Source organism: Lolium rigidum, chromosome 7, assembly GCF_022539505.1.
Source record: "Lolium rigidum isolate FL_2022 chromosome 7, APGP_CSIRO_Lrig_0.1, whole genome shotgun sequence".
NCBI classification, from domain to species: domain Eukaryota; kingdom Viridiplantae; phylum Streptophyta; class Magnoliopsida; order Poales; family Poaceae; genus Lolium; species Lolium rigidum.
In genome coordinates this window covers 77884646-77910324 of record NC_061514.1, presented here as the reverse complement: position 1 = coordinate 77910324, position 25679 = coordinate 77884646, and the positions used below count along the sequence as shown (strand labels likewise).

Sequence of the window (25679 nt, the reverse complement as noted above, 5' to 3'; positions counted from 1 at the left end):
GCAAAGATCTATTATGCTCTAAAGGTTACGTAAATATGAATGCCGAATGTTGTGGAGCTTGTTAACTCCGGCATTGAGGTGCTCTTGTAGCCCTACACAACGAATGGTGTTCATTATCAAACAAGAGTATATGTAGCACAAAGGAAGAGAACTTATTTATTTATGTGATCAATGTTGAGAGTGTCCACTAGTGAAAGTATGATCCCTAGGTCTTGTTTCCAAATACCGCAATCATCGCTTGTTTATCGTTTTACTCGCATCTTTACTTTCTGCAATATTACTACCATCATCTGCACGCCAGCAAGCACTTTTCTAGCGCCGTTACTACTGCTCATATTCATTCATACCACTTGTATTTCACTATCTCTTCGCCGAACTAGTGCACATATACATCTGACAAGTGTATTAGGTGTGTTGGGGACACAAGAGACTTCTTGTATTGTGATTGCAGGGTTGCTTGAGAAGGATATCTTTGTCCTCTTCCTCCCTGAGTTCGATAAACCTTGGGTGATCCACTTAAGGGAAACTTGCTGCTGTTCTACAAACCTCTGCTCTTGGAGGCCCAACACTGTCTACAAGAATAGAAGCACCCGTAGACATCACTGCCTTACATGATTGAGATCCATCTGATGTAATCGGTGTTGTGTTTGTTGGGATCCGATGGATTGTTACTATAAAGTTTATGAAGTTATTGTTGCTGCAATCTTGTTGTGTTTAATGCTTGTCACTAGGGCCCGAGTGGCATGATCTTAGATTTAAGCTCTATACTTATTGCTTAGATTGTATCTACAAGTTGTTTGCACATGTCTATGTCCGGAACCCGAGGCCCCGAGTGACAAGCAACTCGGGATAACTGGAGGGGAAGGCTTAGATATGAGGATCACATGTTTTCACGGAGTGTTAATGCTTTGCTCCGGTGCTCTATTAAAAGGAGTACCTTAATTTCCAGTAGATTCCCTAGAGGCCCGGCTGCCACCGGCTGGTAGGACAAAAGATGTTATGCAAGTTTCTCATTGCGAGCACGTATGACTATATATGAAAAACATGCCTACATGATTAATAATCTTGATGTTTTGTCTTAATGCTATTTCAATCCTATCAATTTCCCAACTGTACTTTGTTCATCCAACACTTGTTATTGGAGAGTTACCACTAGTGTAGATAGCTGGGAACCCCGGTCCATCTCTCATCATCATATACTCGTTCCTATATGTCATTGGAAGTAGTATTAACTATTTTCTGGTGCCATTGCCTCTGTGTTATCAGTATCGCTGCCGTGTTACCGTTACTACTGCTCTCATATTATCGTCACTTTCACATCACCCCTGTTACTAGTGCTTTTCCAGGTGCAGCTGAATTGACAACTCAGTTGTTAAGGCTTATAAGTATTCTTTACCTCCCCTTGTGTCGAATCAATAAATTTGGGTTTTACTTCTCTCGAAGACTGTTGCGATCCCCTATACTTGTGGGTTATCACCAGACACTTTGGAAGCCATCGGTTGTAGAGAAGCCGCACATGACTTGTAGGTTCAGAGCGTGCACAGTGCGCCCGACTGTTTACAGGTGATCAAATCCATCAATGTGCCAACAAAATGCAGCTTTGTTTCGATTCTTCGGGAGATTGATCATCGTTATAACCTGTTTGAGAAGGCTAAGTTTATCCATGAGAGCAAAAGATTAAATACACATGCACACAACTTAGCTCGTTTTTACTTTCTCAGTTTCAAAATAAGTACCATAAATTTGTCTAAATTCACATGTAACTACACAATAAAATGCGTTTATTTTTTTACAAAGGAACTAGGCGTCGACTAGTTGGTAGTGGCAGCTGGAGCCCACTAGCCCATCAGTGTTCGAGTCCTCCAACTCCCCTGGCTGCTCATGGTTTGTTTCTTCTATAAAGGAAAATCAACATGGGCTAGTCCTTGTTGGTTTTTTTTGTTGGAAAACACGTCTACATATATGTGAATGTAGATAAAAAATTTACTCCTATTTTAGAACAGAGGAAGTCTAGTACCTCTCTATACATCATGGTCGCTCATCTATTGTCCCTCTTGTGACGATTGAGTAATAAAAAGAGCCATTACCCTCAAAAAATTATTATACCAATATTTCAATTTTAAACCAAACTAACCGAGGGGCGGCTGTTTTGCCAAGTGAAACCTTAACCAAAAACTGAGAAAACCGGAATTTCGGTTGAGGATAGGTTATTTATGGTTCGGTTTTCGGTTTCTTTTGCTGAAGAAATACCATCTCGAAAGGATGTCATTTCTATTTTCATCAGCGATGAATCACAACCTAACATACAAATCCGAGGGTGAAAATGATCCATCATGAAAAGGCAGTAGATGAGGATAATATGTTCAAATTGTATCTCTTTTTTTAGGAAGCAACGAAGGGATAAGATGTTTTATCAGATATAATCCTTGCAGTGCAACATTCCTTCATTTTGAGATCAGTCAGCCTTGGATAACTTGAGGGATCAATAATGTTGTTGCTTGGAGAAATCCTTGTAAGTCTAGACTTTAGATGCCGAGAGATGAGAGGCACATAAGAAGCTTTTTTTTTTGCAACTGGCCGAGAAGCTCTACCGCCTCGGGCCTCAGGTTGTAAGTGGGAATTAAACGCGGGGGCCCACTTGAGCACCGCATCAGCCCACGATGGTTAAGCAGTACGCCGCCGCTGGCCCTCAAAATTAATCGTACTAATGTGGGCTCCCGCATGTGCCGCTTTTGCACAGATATTTCAGCAGACGAAGGGTATACTTGGTCCACTAGTGCCATGCGACCCAGTCGTGGAGAGCAATACCAGAAGGGCCCCACCCACGTTCTCATCCTCATCTTCCCATCGCATCCTACCTCCTTCTTCTTCTTTATCCGCGTGTTGCAGGCTGCCATGGATTTCTCCTCAAGTTGTCTTCCTCGACACGCGTCGCCGATGCCTAGACATAGGCCGCCGGCCTATCTCCCCGTAAGCTGCATCAATACCTCCCCGCCCGCTCCTCACTCAACCTGATGTAGCATCTCGTCGCGCCTGCTACAAGCGGCAGCCGGCGTTGCTTCGACGCCGTCGCCCGGAGCTGTGAAGGACGGACAGACGGCGATGCTGCAATCGGATGGCGACGCGGTCGCCTTGAACAGCCGTTGACCAACACCTGAAACACGAACTATGGGCGCTTTCTCCCCCGTAAACAACCTAAAGTCGTAAAGTGGGCTGAATGCGGGCCCGCGGGACAGCCCGCAGATGACACATATTTTCGGTCACCTTAAGCGGGCGCCCGCGTATGCTATTTCGTGGGCTCGACTAAGCGGCGCCGCAGGCGGCCCGTTTCCACTTACAGCCTTACTCGGGCCTCAGCGATCTACCGCTGGTGTGGGCTTGGTCGTGGGCTAACCAATTGTCGATGATGGGGGCCCACACCAGTGGCTGGTCGGCCCATGCGTGCGGCCCCAAGACCAATGCTACAACCACCAGCGGCGCCGCCGGCCATGGCACGGCCAGGCCAGCCACAAGCGACCGATAAACCTCCACCTCTTCTTCTCCACCCTACTTTCTTCGTCATGCTCGGACACCTTGGAGCGGTAGGGGCATTCGGTTGGATCATGGACGAGCATCTTCTGAATCCGGAGGAACCGGCTGCAGGTTCACCAATCCCGCCTCCCTCCCTCTAATCTAGCCTCGCTAGTTCGCCAGAATCGTTTGCGAAAGCGCCCAATGCCGAACTGGTTCATAGTTTTGTGGGATGTGTACGGGGTTAGGCCGCGGGGAGATCATAAAGTTACTTATCATGCGAGACATGCTTTACTGATTTCTTGTGAGTTGGTAACTCATACATTTATATGTACTCCCTCCGGCCTCCGGCCCATAAAAGATGTCTTACATTTGTCTAAATTTATAAAAGTATCACAATAAATCTGGAGGAACCAGAAAGGCTGAAAAACAAGTTACTGGGTCTCTGTCCAGCTTATGGCATTCCTGGACCTTGTCATGCATTGTACACTGTTTGAGCTTTATCCCTGAAGATCTCTGATATTCTGATGCTTGCTGTGATGACTTTCTACAAGTTGATTTCTCATACATTTCATTCATACATATGAGTGCTTAGCTATTAATATGATTCTTGTGGTTATATATATATATATATATATATATATATATATATATATATATATATATATATATATATATATATATATATATATATATATATATATATGTGGACCCTGCTCAATGAAGCTAGCAAGTCAGTAAGAATATCCGGCACTCCTTATTCTTTAACACATCATTGTCGAGTAGCATATTTGCCAGGATTCAGAAGAATCAAGCTTTTGACAGAGGAATGAACCCGTTCTTGATAGCTGCCAACCAAACCTTCTCGATATCCATCATATCATCTCCGCACTCATGCATGTTCCAGTCTTCCAGACCATGTATTATGCCAGCAATGCGCCATGCGCTCATCACCCTTCTTGGAAGCCAATTCTGTCCATACAGCAAGTAGTAACACATGTCAATCACATTATCTGTTGCAATGTTCGATTGTGCGGTAAGAAGCTTGTGTGCATTAAAAGGTCCTTTTTGCTTAGCTCAAAATTTACACGAACAGGTAACAAAAACATATCGTTAGTACCTCACAGGTGTGGACGTTCTGCATTGTCTCCGGGATCTTCATTGCTGGGCTACTCAAGTAAGTGCAATCCTTGCGTGTCTTCTTAAGGGGAAACTGTGATGTAGGAATAAATATTGTTCCATTTGGTGCCCTCCGTTGTTGTTTATCATCTATGATATCTCCTATCCAGACCTGTTGTAGTGAAGAATCATGAATGTTCTTCCATTTATTTCGTGTTTGCACTATGCCGAGTAATTTCTTGTCATTTGTTAGTAGATGATATAGCGTACTATATTAGCAGCCAAAATTGTGTGAATGATTTTAACAAGGTTTATAGAAGCATTCTCTAGTAGTTATACCCCACTTTTTTATCCCTTTTCCAGATAACTTTTACCTGGGGTATTTCATCACTGGTGAATTTCAGATAGACAGTGCTGCTCTCTGGAACTCGCGACTTGAGCGTGTCATATTCCTTCTTTTCGTTCATGATTACCTGCACAAAATTGAGTTGTTGGAATATTTGGAATGCAATTTAGAGCCAATCTTCTAATGATATAAAATGAGCTACCAAGAAAACTCACGAAGGAGCAGTCTGATTGTTACCTGGACACCTCTCTCACATAAAGCTATAGCTGTGGCGTAGGCTACCTTTGAACTGCTTCCACAAAGAAAAACTTGCTTTGTATCTAAAGGGATGCTCTTGAGAACGACTGCAGTTGCTAAGCCACTTCCATCAACAAGTCGAACTCTTAATTTTGGATATTTTTGTGTAAATAATTCACCACTTCTATTGAGTTGTTTTGCCTGCACCAACATCAGAGTTTAACTCTTTGGCAACATTTTTATTAAATTAACTCCATATGTTGGTTAGATGTAATCGACAGGTTGACCCTACATCTGTTTTTCCTATATGCCTGAATAAATTCTGATAAGGTCAAAAGGTAAGTGTCATGTGGAAGCAAGTATAGAGAGGGAATTATGTGAGACAAGTATGGCCACCGTGCCTGATTTAGTAGTCCTAGACTGAGCACTCTGACCCCTCTTGCATCAGCATCTAGTATTGCCTTCTCAATTAAGCTGTTGATGGATTCTCTCTCCCAAATCAAGCCATACTGGAAATGAATAAAATGTTAGCAGTTCGCAAAACTGTTAAAGCATATGATTCATACAGAACGTAAAACCCATTACATGGAAGGTGTATCTTGGTATTGACCATGTTTGCATCTTGAACTTCTTCAGTTTGATACTTTCAACGACAAACGCGGAAGATCCATAAACCCACGCAAATACCATTGACAACCATGCCATTGGCCATATTATCCACATGTACCATACAGGGTTATCTGAGGGTTTAGAGGCTATAGAGGCAATCCCAACCCTTAGATGATAACTCGATTTCAAGGTGGTCATATGCGTCAAGTGAACAAGATCTGGTGTTTCTTCTGTTCCTTTCAGTGTTCTCTCGTACAGCTCGTCAGTTGAATTATCCATGGTCTTGTATATGTAGTCATAGAACGGCATAAACAATGAGTAGTTTGTACGGAACTGCGTATGATGGAGAGAATGAAACCTGTGAAAATGTGGAACAATATAACAGTGAACAATTTGGTTCATGGTTTGATGAAGCTATGGCTAACCATTTCGACGTCTTGTGCATCGTGTGCACAATAACCCACTAGTCATATTTAATTAGGAATCCAATGCCTCAAATCAAATCACCTGGTTTCATGTTGGATTGTAAGCTTGATATTAAAATTTACACTTACGAGGGAGTGTACATGAGATACTTGAGAGGAGGGAAGACTTGGAAGATCCACTTTGGTACCAGCTCAAAATTGCAGTGCCCCATATTGTTCATGAAGTCAATGTATGTGATGTACAAGACAACGGCCAGGACAGAACCACAGCCCGTAAAAATTGGTGTCATCGTGGGGATCAAAAATAACAGGAAATAAACCACATGTTCAGCAAATGGATGGATGACAGCTGCCAGTCATATGGTAAAGTCGCATTAGAGTTAAACACAACTTAGAGAGCAAAAATACAACAAAGTAAACCACGAAACCCAAACCTATGCTAACAAATCAGATAAAAGAGAACAAAAAATAACATAACAAAGAAAAAAAACAGGAGAACAGAGCATTTAGAGACTTATCACAGCAATAGAACATGCAGCCAAATTTGAAGTAGGGAAGGACCAATAGCACGACTTCTCATTTACTAACTGTATTTTACTAATTTTGCAGTTTATTCAGCAATAGAACATACATGCTTTTACAACCTATGAGCATTTCATGTATGTTGAGATGCTCTCAGCTGCTATTTATCTAGTGGTCCTGGCAATTTCAGAACATGGATAGGTGGAAGAAATTGTGGCTGAGTACGGTGAATTAGGTCAAATTGGTTGCTATACACACAATCCAGACATGTGAATCTAATGTTGTAGGGCAAAAGCATTAACATAGTAGGTCTGCAATAATGTTCTCAAAAGTTACTGTATTTTTCTTGAAGTGGTTAATAGAAAACATAAATGTATCTCGGTTTGTGTGGTCATTCTTTATTCTGATTTAGATCTCTTGGATTCCTTGAGCAGTGCCATTAAGGTAATGAAACGGTTTTTTGTGGCATCCATTGTTTGTGCTTAAGTTAGTGGCATTATTCATATCATGGTAACTGTTGATCTGAATGCTATTACTTACAGGTTATGGGCTCCGTGACAATTGAGGCATGGTGGTGCGAGTGGTAGCGTGAGTAGAGGAAATGGTGGTGGAGTGCCCTGTGGAACCAGTAGTACAGGAACTCCACAGGTCCAATATGAAGCAATGCGGTCATGATGGCTCCCTCGGTTCTCCATAGTGGCATGCGACTTACATTCGGGACGGCTATGTAGGCCATGTAGAAGAACAACCCATTGAAGATGATCTGGTCATCCCTGTACAGGATAGCAAACATCACTTGGAATGACAAGATATCTGAACATATGTGATTGGTGGAGACTCTGCTCAGCAGTGCAACGATCACCTGACCAATTTGATCTCAAGTGCTAGTGTGGCAGAAGTAAATAGCTGGCGGGCGTACGTGACTTACCAGGAACTCTCCCGGTCCACCTGTTCGAAGTCAAGACTGCGGTCAACAATTATGTGCTTCCTCCGTGCGGTCTGGTGGCGAGATAAGCTGATCCAGATCTGGTTGTGGATCATCCTCAGTAGCAGAGCTGGTAACATGGTGGCATATGCTGGGTCAATGTCTCCCCACCCCTTTGTGAGCACCCTGTGCGCAGTGTGTAGCGCAGCAGGCGCCAGGACCAGGTACTGTAAGTTCATGGATATACGGATGAATATGATCGATGGAGTTGATCTGTTTATTTTTTTTGCTCTTGTCTACTGAAAGAAAGAAATTTCCCTGGGTTCTTGATCATTATGATCATGTCATTAGATAAGACAAATAAAATCATGGCCTCCTCCTGCCCTCCTTCATTTCTCAACCTGGGAAAGAAAAAATAGAAAGCACATGGAGAGCAAAGAAAATACCACACCTTGAAGCTGCCCATCCATTGCCATGGCCATTCAGTCAAAGGGCCCGGTCGTGTTGCCATGGTGATGGCTGGATGGTGCCCTTCCTCTCTTCCAAAGATAAGCAGCTCCCTCAGCTTGCTCTGCTAAGCGCTCCAAACTCCGGTTGCATTTTATATGCACGGACGGTTAGATATTTTATATGCATAGGCGGTTGGATATCACTGTTCTGAGAGTACAAATTTTAAGACGCCACTGTAAGATTCATTTTTCTGTCAATCTCCCAGAAAACGTGAAACCCTGAAGTTCTAAAAGTGCTCCTATAATTGTAAACTGGCTTAGTTTATTACCTAGAAAATCTATTGTTTTAGTCTGAGAAAGAAGTGCAAAATAATGGGACATAGTAAGTTAGTAACTCGTAAGATTTGGAATAACTATTTTTTGCGGTTTCTCATTTATAGCCATGCACATTCAGGCCTCTGGTTTAGAGGATTGGATTGTACACATAACTCTTGAGGGGCTAAATTATTTTCTGCGAAATTCTTGCATGGATTCAGTCACCAAGGGAGACAAGAAAAAATGATTATCACGGACTTGGGAATCTTCTATGTAAAAAAATATCTTCTTATTTATGGAATTTGGATATTCTTTGCCTCTAATTAAAAGACGAGAAGATTTTCTTACTCTTTGACTCTTGCTCCACACATTATCCACTGGGATAAATTTTATAATCTTTGTTTCTTCACAATGTTCACTGCTCAACTGTATTTTACTGTGACATGTCCTTCCAAGGTACAATGTGGGCAGAAGTACTCAAACCTAAATCACGGAACATGCTTTTAGGGTGTTCGGATCACACAAAACAGGCTGTTGCTTGCCAGTGACATTTCTGTTTGGTGACGGCTTCCGTCTCGGAGTTCTTTCTTGTTGTCCCTTAGGCCAAATAATCAATCACTTGCAGGGAAATTGAAATGTGTAGTTCAAAACGTAACCTTGTTCGGAGATCATAGAATATCTCGGTTGCAGCGTTACCATGCTCCCCTTGTGAAGTTGTGATATGCTTGATGTTTCTACTTGGGCAGAGATAATAGCTCGGGTGCGAGGTCAGCTTCAATTTCTTGAACAGTACCGTCTGGTTTTGTTGAGGAATAACTCCAAACTCTGACGTACGACAGCCTGAATGCTGGGCATACGGCTCGTGTGACTACAAAGCTGCTCCCGCCTATAGGAAATATCTTCAACAACTCAACGTACACAATTTCTTAAAATGCAGTAGGTTGCACCTGATGGCATTAGAGGGGACGGATATGTATCATGTTCTCCATCTATCGGTGTATGACATTCAGTTTCCGCACAAACACATAAGCTCACATACACGTGCTTCTACCCATGTATACCATGCAGCATACATAAAAAGAGCTTAACTGAAGCTCTTGTACCTACGTGTGATGCTTCTCATCTATGTCCATGCTCGATCGATCTCGATCCAAGGACTTATAGATCCTCCTGCCTAAGCAAGCTCACTCTAGTTTGTCGTAGTACTTGTTCCCCTTCACACGTGGCATGGCGAAGCACTGGCGGTAGTGCCGCCTCAGCCGGTCCAGGGCTCGCACTCTGATCCGCAGCCGCAGCCCCTTCATTCTGTCGACCAAGGCTCTGAAACCCTTCTGCAGCTTCTTGGCCTTGCCAAGGCTGATCAACCTCCTCTTGCTCTTCTTCCTCACTGCGACAACAAAGAAAAAAAGAACACCCATCATCACCCCATGTCCCCATCCACGCATGGATGAAAGATAGCAACCAGGATCTGCAGTATCTGTTTGCATGGTCCTAAGCTAGCAGAAATCGCTGGACCATTTGGCAGCAGCATCAATGGCTATCATTTCGAATTCTGAATATGCCAAAAGTGATTTGATGGCTGCCTCAGCTTAATTCAGATGCCCAACTAATCACGGCCGACATCCTATTTCTCCACAGGGCAAATAAGTAGTAATTGGATGACAGACATGTGCCGAGCTGCCGTATACAGGGCTCCTTTTTGTACTATGTTTTAATCCAAAACGGCTCCCGAGGAACATGTCCATAAAAAGGACACTCTAAATGCCAAAAAACAATTTAAAAATTTAAACACTGTAAATGTCTATTTCCCATGCTCACACATAAATTTTCTGGAAAACAATAAGTAAAATAATTGGTGTTTTATGGCATTGTTTTTGTTTTTCTTTTCTAGGACATTACATAAGTCTTTATTTTGATCCCCCGAAAGAAAAATGTAGATCACATCAAAGCACATATATATGTGGACAAAACTTTGCACGCACATACTAGACATATAACCTGTGAATTTTATTTCAGTTCTTCTAGTTTTAAATATATGTGGTTTTCTATTAAGAAAACGAGCTTGGGAGCTAAAGGACCTTTCAAAGGATTTGCACTATGCTCTCTATGACGAATTTGTATACCTTGTAATTTCTTCGTGTTGTCGCTTCCTCTTAGCATTGCACCTTGGATCACCTGCCATTCAGCGAACACATAATGTTAACTTTTGTTCTCTTAATTATTGGATGAATTTAGTTTTGGTTCTTAAGCTCTAAATCTAGACAAAATTGTCCCTCAATTTTCAACACTGAATAGATTTAGCCCCTTAGTTTTCTAGCACATGAGGAGCTCAGTCGAGCCTCACTCACTTGTTGGGAGTGGATATACTTCAAGTCCTCGTGGATACGAATTTGGGCTCCTTATTTATAATAATTTCAGAGTTTCCCCTGTAGTTATATTTGAAAATAATAATAGGTTTAGAAAATACACAACGTCCTTTTAAAGACGATAAGTTTCCGCATAGTTGGATTTTTTTGTAAAAATAGAAAACTTTGAGAAAACCAGAAGTTTGAATAAAATTTACTCATACTGCTAAAATTTGAAAGAAGAACTTATCGAAGCAAGAAAATATTAAATGATTGTGAAAAAATATAGTGATTTACCATGAAGATTCCTAAATTGTTTGAGATTTTAATCCAGTTACATTTTTGCTGTATATTTTTTGTTAACATTTCTCTCGTTTTTAACACTCCTAGATTTTGTAGTAATGATTTTTTCAATATATCTTAAATTTCCTGATCTTAAATAGATTTTATTATTTAGGTGAGAATATTCTTGCTTTTGAAGATATTTGTAATGAGCGATATCACATATGCGACACCGCCGGAACATCATTGACCAAATCACTTTGAGTAGTGTGAGTGACTAATCCATATTTGAAAGTGAAGGGTCAAGTTTGTATGGTTGTAGAATCTGTGGGTCCAAACTAAACTTGTCCAATACTCCACGTGTTTGCTTATCCAGTTCCAGCTATAGTAGTATTGTATTGCTCCCGCAATGGGACAAACACCTAAAAGTACATCTACGATCCCTGAATGGATTTTGGATGAGTCATGACAAGGTAATTCGGGAATCATGTTAACATTTTATTGATCATGGAAAATACAATTAATGGGTCAATGGTTGGTGAAACTTCCAAAATTTAGAAAAATGTATAGGCTCCTACATAGTGTAACTTTTATTTGGTGAATCCTAAGTATGCCGTACTATCAAGAGGGAACTCCCTCCCTCACACACACACACGAAGTTCCACAAAGTCTATCTATAGATTAAGGCAGAACGAAATGACGGCCTCACAACGCAGGATCATGTGCATGAAAAGTACATCTAGGTCGATCTAAATAATATTATTTGATTCTCAACTATTCATAATTTTTTTGTGAGAATGTTTCTGATTTTCTCCTTGATTTATTATTCAGTATGATGTATTATTTTGTACGTGATTCAATACTATTCTCTTATATGAAAAGGTCGAATTGACTACATTCTCACAAAGGAGGTCTTTCACGGGCTTATTGATACAGAAACTAGAACTTGGGAGGAGGAGATGCTCAACGACTTGTTCTGGCCAGTGAATGTGCAAAGAATCCTGAACATTCCACTCTCAATGAACATGATGGAAGATTTTGTTTCATGGCATTATAATAGGAATGGCATATTCACGGTTAGATCAGCCTATCACATTGAGTGGGATCACCAACATGGACGCAAGCTTAGGAGAACAAATTTATTTGGGTCCTCAAATGCTTCACCGGTTTGGAAGACAATCTAGTCAATGAGAGTGCTAGCAAAGATCAAAATTCATTGTTGGCGATCATTGTGGGGTGCTATATCTTGCCTAGGGGTCCTAGCGAATAGACACATGCACAGCAATTCTCAATGCCCTTTGCGCAAGTTGGTATTGTGAGAGTATATGCCACACATATTTTCTGTGCCCGCGGGTCAAGGAGGTGCGGGAACATCTCGAAATGGCGATGTTTATCAACGATGCATGCACTACTGTAAGAGAGGGATCTTCCGTATTGGGGAGACTTCTCCTTAATAGGACGACGACGGCGCCGTTATTACCAGAGGTTTCCCAGAGGCAGAGCTGATATCTACCACTATATGGTATGTTTGGTGAGAACGCCGTCAGGTAACCCACGGTGAATCAATTCAACAACCAGTATGAACATCTCAATCTATTTCAACTTTAGCCACTGATAGGATCTGTGATCCTACCAGACCGGTTACGTAGATTGTAGGGGTGGAAGTGTGCTGGACGAGGGAGAGGAAGGCGGCGCCGGCGGCTGGCCGCCGTCGCGAGGTTGGAGGAAGGCGGCGCAAGGGAAGAAACGGCGGCTAGGGCAGGGAAGACCGACTCCTCAAGGAGTCGGCAATAACGATCTATAAGATCTGTTTATTGCTTGATTTCTCACGTACGTTTACAGCAGTATAAATAAGCTAATGAAAAGGATAAATGGGCTAAGCCCCTAATTTAGGCCCACTAATGGGCTTCCTCCTACTATAGGCCAAACCGGTCATAACATCTCACCCCGCCTTCTCAAACAGCTCGTCCTCGAGCTGGATAGCTGGAAACTGCTGGCGGAACTCATCCCGGAACGGCGTCGGCATTGGAGACGGCCGCGTCAGCCAGCCCAGCTGCGACAACATCAGCTGCAATGTCGTCTACGGTCTCCAAGTAGAACAGGCGTGGACAAACGTGGCCTGGTACGTAGAGCTCGTCGCAGTTGAAGCACAACCCTTTACGACGGCGCTCGAGCTGTTCGGCCGTGGTCAGCCGACGGAAAGGCCGCGTCACGGCTGGATCGGAGTGCCCCGCATGAGTCACGGCCGTGAGCGCCTGGCCTGGTGGTGTCGGTGGAGGGCGGGTGGCTGGCCGAACATCGCTGGCCGGGAAGGCCTGCTGCATGGCCCGTGCGCGCTGCTCGAAGGCGCGAGCGTAGTACATGGCCGACTGCAGGTCCTGGGGATCCCGCATCTCCACGTCGACGCGAATGTGGTCCGGCAGTCCGCCAATGAAGAGCTCGGCGCGCTGCTGCCCCGTCACCCCGGGCGCATGGCATGCGAGGGCCTGGAAGCGATCGGCGAAGTCCTGTACCGTGGTGGTGAAGGCCAAACGCCCGAGTTCCGCCAAGCGACTGCCGCGAATCGGGGGGCCGAAGCGTAGAAGGCAGAGCTCGCGGAAGCGGTCCCATGGGGGCATGCCGCCCTCGTCCTGCTCGAGGGAGTAATACCATGTCTGGGCGGCGCCGCGGAGGTGGTACGAGGCGAGCCAAGTCCGGTCCGAGGCAAGGGTGCGCTGCCCTCGGAAGAACTGCTCTCATTGGTTGAGCCAGTTGAGGGGGTCCTCGACGCCGTCGTACGTGGCGAAGTCAAGCTTGGCGTAGCGTGGGGGGGTTGGGCCGGCGGCGCCCTGGACGGGGTACTCCGCGCGGCCAGCGGAAGGCTCCGCAAAGCGCGAGTATGCCGGCTCCGGAAAGGAGGGCCTCGGAGGGTCCCCGGCAGCCGTGTAGACGGGAGGAGGCGCCGACGCGGCCGAGTAGACGGGCGGGGGCTCCGTCGCGGTCACCCATGCCGGGAGCCGCGAGGGCGACAGCGGAAACAGCACCCGCTGGATGGGAACGCCCTGGGGCTGCGAGGCGGGCCCGGCGCTCGGGGCCGGCTGCCACGACGACCACGGCGGTGGAGGCGGCGAGGCCGGGGGCGGGGCGGGCACGCCCTGGACGGGCGGAAACGTCGGCGCGGCCGAGTAGGCGCTAAGGGCCGGCGGCAGCGGCGGCGTGGTCATCCCCTGCGTGCCGATCAGGTATAGGCGGATGCCTTGGACCGCGGTGGCGAGATCGCGGATGGCCGTCGAGACCTCCTACTGCGAGAGGAGGGGAGCGACGTCGAAGGCCTCCGCCATGGATGTCGCGGCTCCCGTGGAGGGCGGCGGCTGCAAGGGCGGCTGTGCGGAAGGCGGCGGGTTGGGCGGCGCGGAGGTGGTGGTGGTGGCCGGCGAAGACGACATGACCGAACGAGGACAATCTGATACCAAATTGATAGGATCCGTGATCCTACCAGGCCGGTTACGTAGATTGTAGGGGTGGAAGTGTGCTGGACGAGGGAGAGGAAGGCGGCGCCGGCGGCTGGCCGCCGTCGCGAGGTTGGAGGAAGGCGGCGCAAGGGAAGAAGCGGCGGCTAGGGCAGGGAAGACCGACTCCTCAAGGAGTCGGCAATAACGATCTATAAGATCTGTTTATTGCTTGATTTCTCACGTACGTTTACAGCAGTATAAATAAGCTAATGAAAAGGATAAATGGGCTAAGCCCCTAATTTAGGCCCACTAATGGGCTTCCTCCTACTATAGGCCAAACCGGTCATAACAGCCACCAACTATGCAAGAGCAAGGAAGAAGGAGCATCAGGGTATTGCTGGCAATGGGTGGGTGAAGCCAAAGGAGGGCTATATGAAGCTAAACGTAGATGCATCATTTCATCCGGACAGGGGTACACGGGTAACTGGCTCCATTATCAGAGATGAGCAAGCACCCCGGACAGAGGCAAAACAAACCCGTGACCCCCTCGCGTCGTCTCCTCTGGGCGACCGGGGGGGCGAACCCTAACCCCCGCCGCCGCCGCCTCTTCCCCACCTCTCCTCCCTCCCCTCGCCGTCCCCTGAGGCTGCTGCCGGCGAAGCCCCGCAGAGCCGGTGAAGGGGGCGGCGGGGATCTATGCGCGGGCTCCCTTGGCGCGGTGGCACGGAGGTTGGCTGCCGTGTGAGGGGGGCATGGCCTCCGCCACTGGCTGCTCGGCAGCCCTCCTCCCCACGTCCTCCTCTTCGGCTCGGCCTCGCCGGTGCTGGACGTTGGTGGCCGGCGGCTAGGGTGCTGCCCGTCGCGGCTTTGGCTGGGGCCATGGATCTGGGCGGCGGCCCATCTGGCGTGGCGACGACGTGCTCGCGGCGGGCGGCGTCGCGGGTGGCTCGGCCGTCCGCCTCGTCCTCTTGGGAGGTACGACCGCGGCGGGCGGCGGCTGCGGCTTGGAGGTCCTCCTCCTCGTCAGATCTGGTGCGTGTCTCTGTCTCCCCGTCCGGATCTCTCTCCTCCACCGGTTTGATTGAGGGCGGCGGTTGCTCCCTGTCCTCGAACATGGTGGGTGTTGGTGGTTTGCTTGGGACCTGGGGAAACCCTAGGTCGGCTGGCTCGGCCCAGCAGCGGCGACGCCTTCGGGCGCCGTTCTTCCTCCTTGGAGGCGTGGCTGATGTCCCCTGTTTACACCCCGACCTAGCTCCCGGGCGAAAGCCCAAAATCCCGCGGATTGGGCGACGTCGACGTGCTGCACGCCGTGTCCTTGTTGGAGGCGTCGCCTAGGGAGTGTGGTGCTCGGTGAGAAGAGTTGAAGGCGGGAGCTTTGACATGTGCAGCTGCTTCCGGTGGCTTTCCTGCCTCTCTCAGGTTCTCCAAGGTCGGCAATGGTTTGGCGGATGTGGTGTGCTCCCTTCCTTCGGTGGTCGTGGTTTGGGGCTGTCCCGGGGCTCGAGTCCAACTCCTCTCCAGCTCTCGGGTGAGCTGATCTCATGTCCGATGGTTCGACGCCTTCGAGCCTAGGCGAGAGGGTAGGGACCCTCTTCGGCGTGAGAACAGGAGGGTGTCTGGTGCTTGCAGACCAGGGTGTCTTCCTCGACCACAATCTCCATCCTGCTTTATGGCAGTGCCTTGTCGTGCCTTCCGTTCTTGATGTCTTGGTGCCGGAGCGTGGTAGTCTTCACCTTGCAAGTTCCTTCGGTGCTTGCGTGTAGTGTTGAGTTGTAAGCTGTTCGGGGTGCTCCCTTGTATCGTTCGGCCGTTGTGGTGTGTGGTGTGTGGTGTTGTGTTGTGGGTGGGTGGCCTTGTGTAATCCCTGGCCGGTTGCTGGCTTTGTTAATTCAAAGTCGGGCTCCTCTGAGCCTACTGTTTAAAAAGAGATGAGCAAGGCTTCTTCGCGGCTGGCCGCAACTGTATCATTCCTTTTGTCGAAGATGTGTATACTGCTGAAGCATGTGCACTGTGCGATGTCTCTGGCTGAGGCCATAGGGTGCAACAAGATGATCATGCATTCGGGAGGTCATTTAGGTGATGAGGAATGGAGGTAATACATTCAGCCCAATGGCAGCTATTTTTGAAGATTGCATCTTCTTTTGCCGGGGCGAGTTCACCGAGGTGATTTTCGAGCATTGCCCTAGGGAAGCTAACATGGCGGCTGATCCGTTAGCTAGTAAATCAGATGGCCCTCTTCCAGCTATTTGGAAAGAGGATCCTCCGGATTTTCTAGTTGATGTAATTTTGAATGATGTATCTGTGTTCTCCAATTTAATATAAATAGCCATTACGGCTTTCCCTAAAAAAAGGACCTAAGAACACAATCCTAAAGTAATTACTTTCTTAATAGGAGAAAAATGCTACTCCGTACTAGATCAAACTCAATTTGCATTATTTTTGTTGGAGTAAATCAGTTTTCATTAAGTTAGAAAAAAATAGATCAAGAAGGGCGAAGGAAGGAAGCGAAATCCATACCTCCGTCAAGCTTTCCTGCCGCTTTCGCATCCTGCTCTGAATGTAGCTTCGGGTGCACTGCAGGGAGTCGTCAGCAAATCCAGGATCGATCAACAGGCATAATATAAGACATAGCCAGCGTGAGCTGACATCTGGGACCGATCGACCTCACCTTGATGTGGTACTTGATGTAGGACTGGAAGTTGAGCAGGATCCACGCCGTCTTGGCCGCCCTGTTCCGCTTCACGTGCCGCTCGAAAATGTCTGCACATCGAAGCATCGATTATACTTCGTGACGACAAGAGGAAACAAGTCACGTTGCAACAAACTAAGAGTCGCGTACCGAAGGAGACGAAGCCGCCGTTGGTGGTGAGGTGGTGCACAGACTCCCCACGCAGCTCCGGCGGCGGGATGGCCGACCAGCTGCACTTGGGCGCCTTCGAGTACGAGTTGCCAGCCTCCTGCAGCTCCTGCCGGTGACAGGTAGTGTATCTAAGGTTTCCAGTATCGGGATATCAGGTAGTATTGTTTTCTCGTCAGTAGTATCTAATCGTAGAATCCTATCGTGGTATCATGAATTCATGATACTATGAGATTTTCTTATTATCTAACATATCAAAAAGAAAATCTCAAATGCATTTTAAAAAGGCCTCCTGCAGCCACCTGCCGGTGACAGATGGTGTATCACTTCCCTTCAGGTAACGGGTACGCGACAGCTAGCTAGATGGGTGATGCGATTAGATGGTGTTGGGCACCAACCTGAAAGAAGGAGGTGGCGACGGCCAGGTCTGTGTCGTCCCGGAAACGCATGGGAAAAATGGCGTTTATCTTCCCCGGCTGCATGCACCCGCCAAGAACCGCACCATCACCATTAGCAAGCGAAGCAAAACGATCGAGCTTTGTCTCCATGGAAAACTGACGACGTACCGTTCTGCTGACGAAGAAAGGGTCGCGGTGGTTGTACACGAGCTTGGTGGCGCCGGAGGCGCCGAGGTTCCCCAGGATGTGCTTCAGCTGCGAGCTCAGCACCACGGACTGCAGCCGCGACACCTGCCGGATCGCCTTGGCGCGGTCTTTCGGCCGGGCCAGGCCGGAGAAGTTCAGCTTCAGCGTCAGGGCGTATCCATCTCTGCTCGGCTCCACGATCTCCGCGAACTTGCAGTACGCCTTCCTCGTCTCCTCCAGCGTGAATTCCGGCAAGACCGTCGACGGCGAGGCCTCGTGGGAGAGGGAGGGCGTGGATATCGACAGGTGCACGTTCTCAGGGTCCGACGCCGAAGCCTGCATGCACGATCATCGATCAGGCAGAGCGTGTCAGTGCAAAAAAGAGTAATACTACACGCTTCCGTGAGTGATTGCTTTATTTCAAAATGGGAGGAGCACCTGTACGTGGTACTTTATCGATCCAAACTCGAAGAAGGTTTGGTCAACTGGCATAGGTGTTTCAGCACTGCAAACATCGAAATATGCATGAATTCAGTCTAAATACAAAGGGAAAGATGAGTTAACGGGCGACGCACCTCTGCAGCCTCGTCAGGATTTCTACCAGGGCTCGCGACCCGCTGCTGAAGAAGGCCATGGCGCTGGCGCTGGCGCTGTCACCACCGCCGAGGATCCATGGGGCTTCCCTTTTATCAAGGTCTTGGTGACTTCCTGACTGGTGAGGGTGGGTAAATAGTAGAGGTACATATGCTCTTTGACATGAGGGGATCTCGTGAGAACTTCCTGAGACTACATTGCACCAGCAAAGGGCAATGGTGACTGCCTGAAGGGGACCTTTCCTGTTGTTGATTGGTAGAATGTCTCAGAAGCAACCTAGCTAGTGACCTCAGCCCTTTTCTCCTTGCTTTGTCTCCAATTCACTCCACAATCATTTTCATGCTCTCCTTTTCAATTGCTGTAGCAGTGAGTAATTAAATACATAGCCAAAATATACAGTATATATCCTTGAAGAGCACCCAAAGATGTAAAACCATTTTCCTGAGTGAAATCCATCCACTGGGGCTTTTAGACCAAAACCCCTAAGATTTCTTGTGATAAATTAACCCTCAGATCCAACCCCTAAGATTTATTTTGATAAATTAACCCTCAGATCCAACATAGTATTATAGAGCAAAACCCTTAAGATTTCTTTTGATAAATTAACTCTCAGATCCAACATATTATAGAGCAAAACCCAGGGTACAAGTTTCGTTACATCATTTCTTCTAGAAGAAAATTTGGACCAGCTGCACTAGTTGGCAGGTGAAACAAATTAGTATTTTTAGGCAAGAAAAATAAGAATATGACAACATCAACTCAGCGACAGTAAATTAGAGATAAATCAAACAGTATTGATTTTGTTTAGTTGAGCGCTCATGATACAACATTCAAAACATATTTTGTATCAAACACATGTCCATCGCATCCTAACCCATATAGCTTCAGTACAATGTCACATGGGAAACTCCACTTTGCAGAAGGCGATGCTATCCAGAACCCATGTATGAGCAAGAGCCCTGCAGCCAACTGTTGCTGCCAGTTCTTCAGCCTCGGCCCTTCTCTTCTCCATAACCAGCTCAATGTTGGCCTGATCATCTCCAGGAGGAACCTCCATGTTGTAAAGAATCAAGGATGTGCTGGAGAGACCAGCCTTGTCCAAGATAGATCCTCCTGCCATGGCAATCAAGTTTTCAAGGTCCGCCATAAACATCGGCAGGACATCACCAATAAAGTAGAAGGCCAGCCCTGAAAACAGTCTTGGTGCCTAGAGAACAAAAGGAAAATATATGCACTCAATAGTCTATTAAGATTTGTTTTGCTAATTTTCTTGAAGAATTCAAATACAAACCTTTTGGATTGCTCGTAGTCTTCCTGTGCGAGGGCCATCAACAGAGCCATGAACATCAGAACTGATCTCATATGGCTCCTCAGGGACTGGTTCTCTAGCCTCCAGGCAAGCTTTCAGCCCTAAATGTCAAAATATAAGTTGTGTAAGAACTCCATTTCAAAAGAGGGAAGTTAACAGTATAGCAAACAAAAAGTGCAGCTGTGCAGGTGCAATTTCCACACAGCGTGTAATGTTCTATCAAGCTTAAATAATTGTGTCAAACATGTGCAATGGCCAAAAGACATGGGACCAACTCAAGAGAAGAACTTGGCCCTGAGGACTGTACTTACAATTTACATTGAGAACCCATTTCCCAGCTAGTATGGCCAGGAGAACCTTCAGTGTCCTACCACATGCACCCTTTTCATCCGTATTAGCGACTACATGAGTCACATTTGGCGTCCAGTTATTAGTTACTGTGATGCCAGTTTGAGCCTGGAACTGACCCAACACTTCCTGTGAAGTTTCCAAAGATAAAAAGACAGCATCATCATCAAAGCAGTTATATCATGTAATAGTATGTAGAGGTATAATCAAATAACCAAGAACTACCTTGTCTCGGCCAGAGAGGGCAGATCCGCATATCACCCATTCATTTGCTAAAAAAGGTGAGGCTGTCCAAAGTTCATTTCTTTCCATTGGAAAAGGTGAGTTCAAATCGCCAAGAATAGCATCAGAAGATGATCTGGCAAATTGAGGAAAAGAAAACAGTTCATGAGAAGGTACAAACAGATATAGCAAAATACCGCTATAAATAACAAGCACTGAGAACATACTGTTGAAGCTGGGCCTTCTTTTTCGATTTTGGTTTCTCACAGGGCAGCTTCTTTGATGAATGGGAAGGACACAGCATAACAAACTTTTCCTAAAGCACATCACATTCATTTGATTATAAAACTTGACAAAACATTCTGTCAAAACCACAATAAGGAAGTGCATTTTAACTTGGTACAGATTGAGAATGCAGATTTAAAGACCTACTTCGTCCCATCGGCAGCCTGGGATCCCATGGGCACATGGGAAATGAAAGCTTTGGCGGCAGCTCCTAACAAGGCAGCCTAGTGCTGCACCTTTTAATCCACAAACACTGCACTTGATCTTCGAAGAACGCGCCAACTCATTCTCCAAATTCTTCACAATATCACCATCAAAGAATGCTTGAGGAGCCCTATATAGGTATGATAATATTGTAAGACATTTATTTTTACTTGAGAAATATGGTACCAAAATAATCACAGCAGAGATATTATCATCAAAGCCAAAAGACAAGCAATGCTACAAAAATGTAAAGTTTAGCATCTGCCAAATGCTACTCAGATGAATTGTATGTTTTCAGCCAGAGAAGTAAGTTTATTTATGGTTCAGGGAAAATTAAAAATAAGCTCAAAATTTGCATGGAACATACCATTCAGTACATTTCTCATGGACATGCAGAACATTAGATTTCCAAGCTTGATCATCCTTCACTGGTTCTCCATTCAGATAGTGCAACAACGGGCCAGCACACTGAGTTGAAAAGAACATTAGGTAACAATCAGCAGCATGGCAACTGAAAAACTGGGGATGAATACAATAACAATCAGTATTTGCCCATTGACTGACCTTGCTGATTTCAGGAGAGTGACAAAATTCACATTTCCAGGAGTCAGTCATAGTTCGTTGTTCTGCATTGATGTTTGCAATTACATCAGTTTATTTGCCTTCCATTCCAAAATATCCAGTGAAATGAGTTAAGAGAAAATACGTACTTTCACTCTGATCTGTGGACTTTAGCCTCTTCGGTTCCCTAGTATGGTCATCCGTTACATCAGGTACTCTTTTCGACTCGTTTTGAGGAGGGGATCTGCTTGCTACCTGACAAATGACCAATTTAAGGAGTGAGATTTTTAGTTTTTTACTATAAAAAGAATATACAAGATGCAAGGAGAATAAATTGAATTGATTCTACACTAAAACTATTTCTTGTTAACAGGTTTAAGAAACTTTATACTTTAAATATTTTTTTTCTAAAATGACCCCAAAATACTACTATGACCCATTCATGTTGGATGGGTGCCCTTATGTCCAGCCATCAATGCCTCCCAACTCTGGCTGCACGGTAGGAGACTACTGTGTCTGCTTTGGGCCATCCTTCAAAAGGGCTTTGCTCCCTGAACATTCTCGGCTGGGAACTTCAGAAGGAGTGGAACTGTGGTGTTTTCTAGCAAATTTATTTCCCTCCTCCTATTATGGTTGCAAGGATCAAGGACAGGGCCAGGGCTTCAAATCATCGCTGGTGCAAACAACCTTGCAAGTCTTCCTGCTAGGAGTATGTAATCGGTTGGCAGGGTTAGGCCCAGCGGTTGGTTTGGCCGATCCGCTTTCCATGTACGCATCCATCATCTTATTTTCATTAATATAATTGGCAAAGCTTTTACCATTTCAACAAATAAGTACAGTAAATTTTCTACATAGCAAATAACTATGTAATTTTCAATAAAGAGTGAGGTTGTTGATAAGTAAAATATAAAAGACGACAATAACTGCACAAATCAAGTTATTTATAACCAAATATTATCTTTTGTCCTTACAAAAAATCTTACTAGCATGTATATGAGTGACGTGTTATGGACCTTGGTCCACAAATATTTTGGGTAGGATAAAGGTTCAAAGACCAGGGATAGTGGCAACCTAGTTCTTTATTATATCAATTAACATGAACCACAGGTCAGATTTCAATAGAAGCTCTTGGCTAGACCCAAAATATATTTACCTAGTTTAATTAGAGACTACTTAATACAGCGACTCAATTTTATACAACATTGAAGACTCTTTCTATCTTCAGGTATACTTTATCCTGCACCTTCCCAAGTAGCCATATCCATCCCTATTATGTCGGCCAACTTGCTGCACAGCCCCTGTACATAGGGGCCGAAAGCCCATAACTGAAAAGTACTCCCTCCGTTCTTTTTTAATTGACTCAGATTTAGTACAACTTTGTACTAAATTTGAGTCAATTAAAAAGGAACGGAGGGAGTATATCCTAATTAAGCGCACATACATGCTACATGTATCATGTGACATCCTAATGTTAAATGCATATATCACAGTATTGATTCTTAAGAAAAATTAAGGGTGGCATTTGGGACATTCTTTATTTTGTTTGACCAGGTATAGGATTGGAGCTCTTTAAAAACAAGTCTTTTTAAGAATGTTCCTATGCATAAGATGAAATATTACCAACTCTCCTTCCAGGTCATTGCTGTCACAGTCCAGATCCCTAGTGCCATCAGAAGATTGAGACGACCTACATGGTCCCTTGTGTACAAGAACCGTTGGCTGAACGGCCACATCATTAGCTTGGTTCGATGCAGGGTTCATTGCTTTCTGACCATCCACAACTGCTTTTGCAGGTCCAGTTGATTGGCTATATAGCAGCTTTGAAGCAACAGAGTTGTAAGAATTTTTGTTCCCCGGTTCTGGAGTTTGTTGAGATGCAACTGGCAAAAAAAATAAGAGTTCACCAAATCAATTAACATTTGGTCTTAGAACTACCAGAAAACTTGTGCTTGATATTCTGAGAGCATTGAAAAAACTGGTATTGGTCAGTGATGTACCAGGAATGTCCCCTTGAGTCCCCTGCTGCGCGACCATGCTGCTGAGCGTAGAGCTGAGGCTCCTGTGGATTTTCACTACTGCCTCAAGGTTATAAGCAGGCCTTAAATCTGCAAGCAGTTTGATATCAGGTAAGGTAAGTGGCTGGTCAGGAACCAGTACTCATAAACATCCAAGTATTCCATGATGTTTGTACCTTGAGATTGGTAGGGTATTTTGCAAATTGCGCAGCTGTAGCCATCCATGGTCTGTGTCGTCGCACATGTGCTGGAGAATTCAAGAAATTCGTGACGATGCGGTATGAGCAACAGAGAGAACAGCGCATCGGTTCGGTTGTCAGGACAGTAACAAACCTGCAGGACGTGTGGGAACATGGTAGCATCGTAGGCGCGCTGAGCAACTTGAGGCTGCGAAACAAGGAAAGGAAGGAGATCGTCAGTCGATACAGATCCAGAAGGAGCGGCGGACGGCGGACGGCGGACGGCGGACACACTAGTTCAGTTTAACATCTCGTTTGTAAAGGGACAAGCCCCCACCAATTTATCAGATCCAACACTAGTAGGCCGGCAGGCAAGTTGAATATCACGACCGCAGAAATCCTACTATCGGCACTGGTATATGGGATCCTCGCGAGTCGCGAGAAGCGAAAAAGATGACACATTTGGGCTCTGGGCTACAGCTCTAAGCAAATCCTAGAAATCCTTTTAGGTAGACCGCATCTAGATCCAGAGAGAATAGGCAGGGGTGGGAGAAGATCGTGGAGGCGAGGCGATGTACGGTACCAGACGGGGCAGGTGAGCTCGAGCTCCATCTTCTGGATGTTGAGCACCAGCGGGTTGAGGAACCTCCTCATGGTGCTCGCCATCTCCTCCGCTCGCGACCACCACGCTCCTCCTCCCTAGCACGGAGCACTCTGCCTCTCTAGCCTAGCCTCCGTACCACTGTCTGAGCGAAAGGATTGTTCTTTGGCGGCGCTGGCTGCTCGGGATCGGCTGAAATACCCGGGGCGGCTGCAAGAAATGGGGGGAAAGAGGGTGGCGGGAAGGGGGGAAACGTTTTGTGGACGCGGTCGGAACTCGGAGTCATGGCTTCCGCGGGAAAATTTGGGCGGAGCGCGGCGGGGAGTTTTTGGGTGCGGATGAAAATGGCAGTGATTTGGAGCGGGAGGCGCAGGGTAGTAGGGTCGGCGGCGGTCAAGTTTCAGACATGTTTGTTTTTCTGGAAGGAGGGTGTCACATCGGGCAGTCTGAAGACCTAGTAATCAGTGGTGAGGGCTTGGGCCATGCCGGCCCAGGAGAGCCGTTGCTTTGGGCCATGGGCTTTCTGGATCATCCCCATGCTCTTGGGCCTCATGGGCTAGTTAGTGCGACCCATGACCCAGGCGGAGCCAAGCTCACTAGCACGGCTCCGTCCCAGGTAGATCCAAGTTCCTTAGCCGTTTCCTAACAATAATTAGAAGTGGTTCATGCACCTGAACCAAGGTTATAGAACCCAACAGAGATTTGCATGATCTCAAACTGACACCAAGGGAGACTCAACACAGTTATTTTTTATGTTATTTTATTTTCATTTGGATGGTTATGTGTCAACAAATAGAAGATGTACCTTAGCATGTCTCTATTCTTCTAAACTTGTTCTTAGCTATTCCTAGGCATAACTCTTTTGAATCGGGGTGACACGTCAACATAGAATGTGAGCTCGGTGTGGTTCGTACCTTCGGCGACGTGCCATACATGTCCTCGCTATCACCATTGTGGTGATAGAGTAGAGTGATGGAAGACATAGTATAGCTTTTCATATTGTATTTTATAAGGTTTTTTTAATTTGTTAACTTATAAACTGTTTTTTTATCATGAAATATAACTTGTCATAGATTTTGTCATCAATCATTGCTATATTATTCTATTTATATTTGCAATGTGCTTCCACGACAGCTTGAGATGTTTTTTTATCATGACGTACAACTTGTCATAGATTTTGCCATCTATCATTGCTATATTAGTCTATTTCTCTTTGTAATGTGCTTCCTCTGCAGTTTGGATTCCTGGGTGCGATCTAATACCAACAAGCATCAAGTTGTAGCTCACAACCATAGACCGGAAGAGCATCCAGACTCTCTAGGGAATCACAACGAACTTCTCACATGCGCCAAATAAGGCCCGTCAGTGGAGCGCCTTATATCTGACGGGTTTCGCACGAATCAGT

General features: G+C 45.9%; 3 protein-coding genes across 3 annotated transcripts; all 3 read right to left on the bottom strand.

Moving 5' to 3' along the window:
- Positions 1 to 4244: 4244 nt before the first annotated feature.
- LOC124677032 (very-long-chain aldehyde decarbonylase GL1-7-like) lies at positions 4245 to 8287 on the bottom strand. The gene is made up of 10 exons (XM_047213033.1): positions 8145 to 8287; positions 7697 to 7920; positions 7309 to 7541; positions 6376 to 6595; positions 5798 to 6179; positions 5614 to 5721; positions 5213 to 5413; positions 5004 to 5102; positions 4631 to 4801; positions 4245 to 4482 (listed from the first exon to the last, which is right to left on the bottom strand). Exons 1-10 carry the CDS (start codon positions 8202 to 8204, stop codon positions 4321 to 4323), a joined length of 1860 nt encoding a protein of 619 aa, XP_047068989.1. The 5' UTR covers positions 8205 to 8287; the 3' UTR covers positions 4245 to 4320.
- Positions 8288 to 9366: 1079 nt separating this feature from the next.
- On the bottom strand, positions 9367 to 18595 carry LOC124676093 (actin-related protein 2/3 complex subunit 2B-like). Its single transcript, XM_047212177.1, has 9 exons — positions 18532 to 18595; positions 18395 to 18461; positions 17939 to 18292; positions 17771 to 17848; positions 17355 to 17481; positions 17184 to 17275; positions 17033 to 17089; positions 10581 to 10632; positions 9367 to 9844 (listed from the first exon to the last, which is right to left on the bottom strand). Exons 1-9 carry the CDS (start codon positions 18588 to 18590, stop codon positions 9642 to 9644), a joined length of 1089 nt encoding a protein of 362 aa, XP_047068133.1. The 5' UTR covers positions 18591 to 18595; the 3' UTR covers positions 9367 to 9641.
- A 644-nt stretch (positions 18596 to 19239) lies between these two features.
- On the bottom strand, positions 19240 to 24327 carry LOC124678714 (BRCA1-associated RING domain protein 1-like). Its single transcript, XM_047214578.1, has 14 exons — positions 24257 to 24327; positions 23828 to 23881; positions 23671 to 23741; positions 23477 to 23584; positions 23100 to 23359; positions 21629 to 21734; positions 21483 to 21544; positions 21286 to 21386; positions 20862 to 21048; positions 20657 to 20745; positions 20433 to 20565; positions 20171 to 20336; positions 19842 to 19960; positions 19240 to 19757 (listed from the first exon to the last, which is right to left on the bottom strand). The coding sequence occupies exons 1-14, from the start codon at positions 24325 to 24327 to the stop codon at positions 19446 to 19448; spliced, it is 1839 nt and encodes a 612-aa protein (XP_047070534.1). The 3' UTR covers positions 19240 to 19445.
- Between the last annotated feature and the right edge of the window lie 1352 nt (positions 24328 to 25679).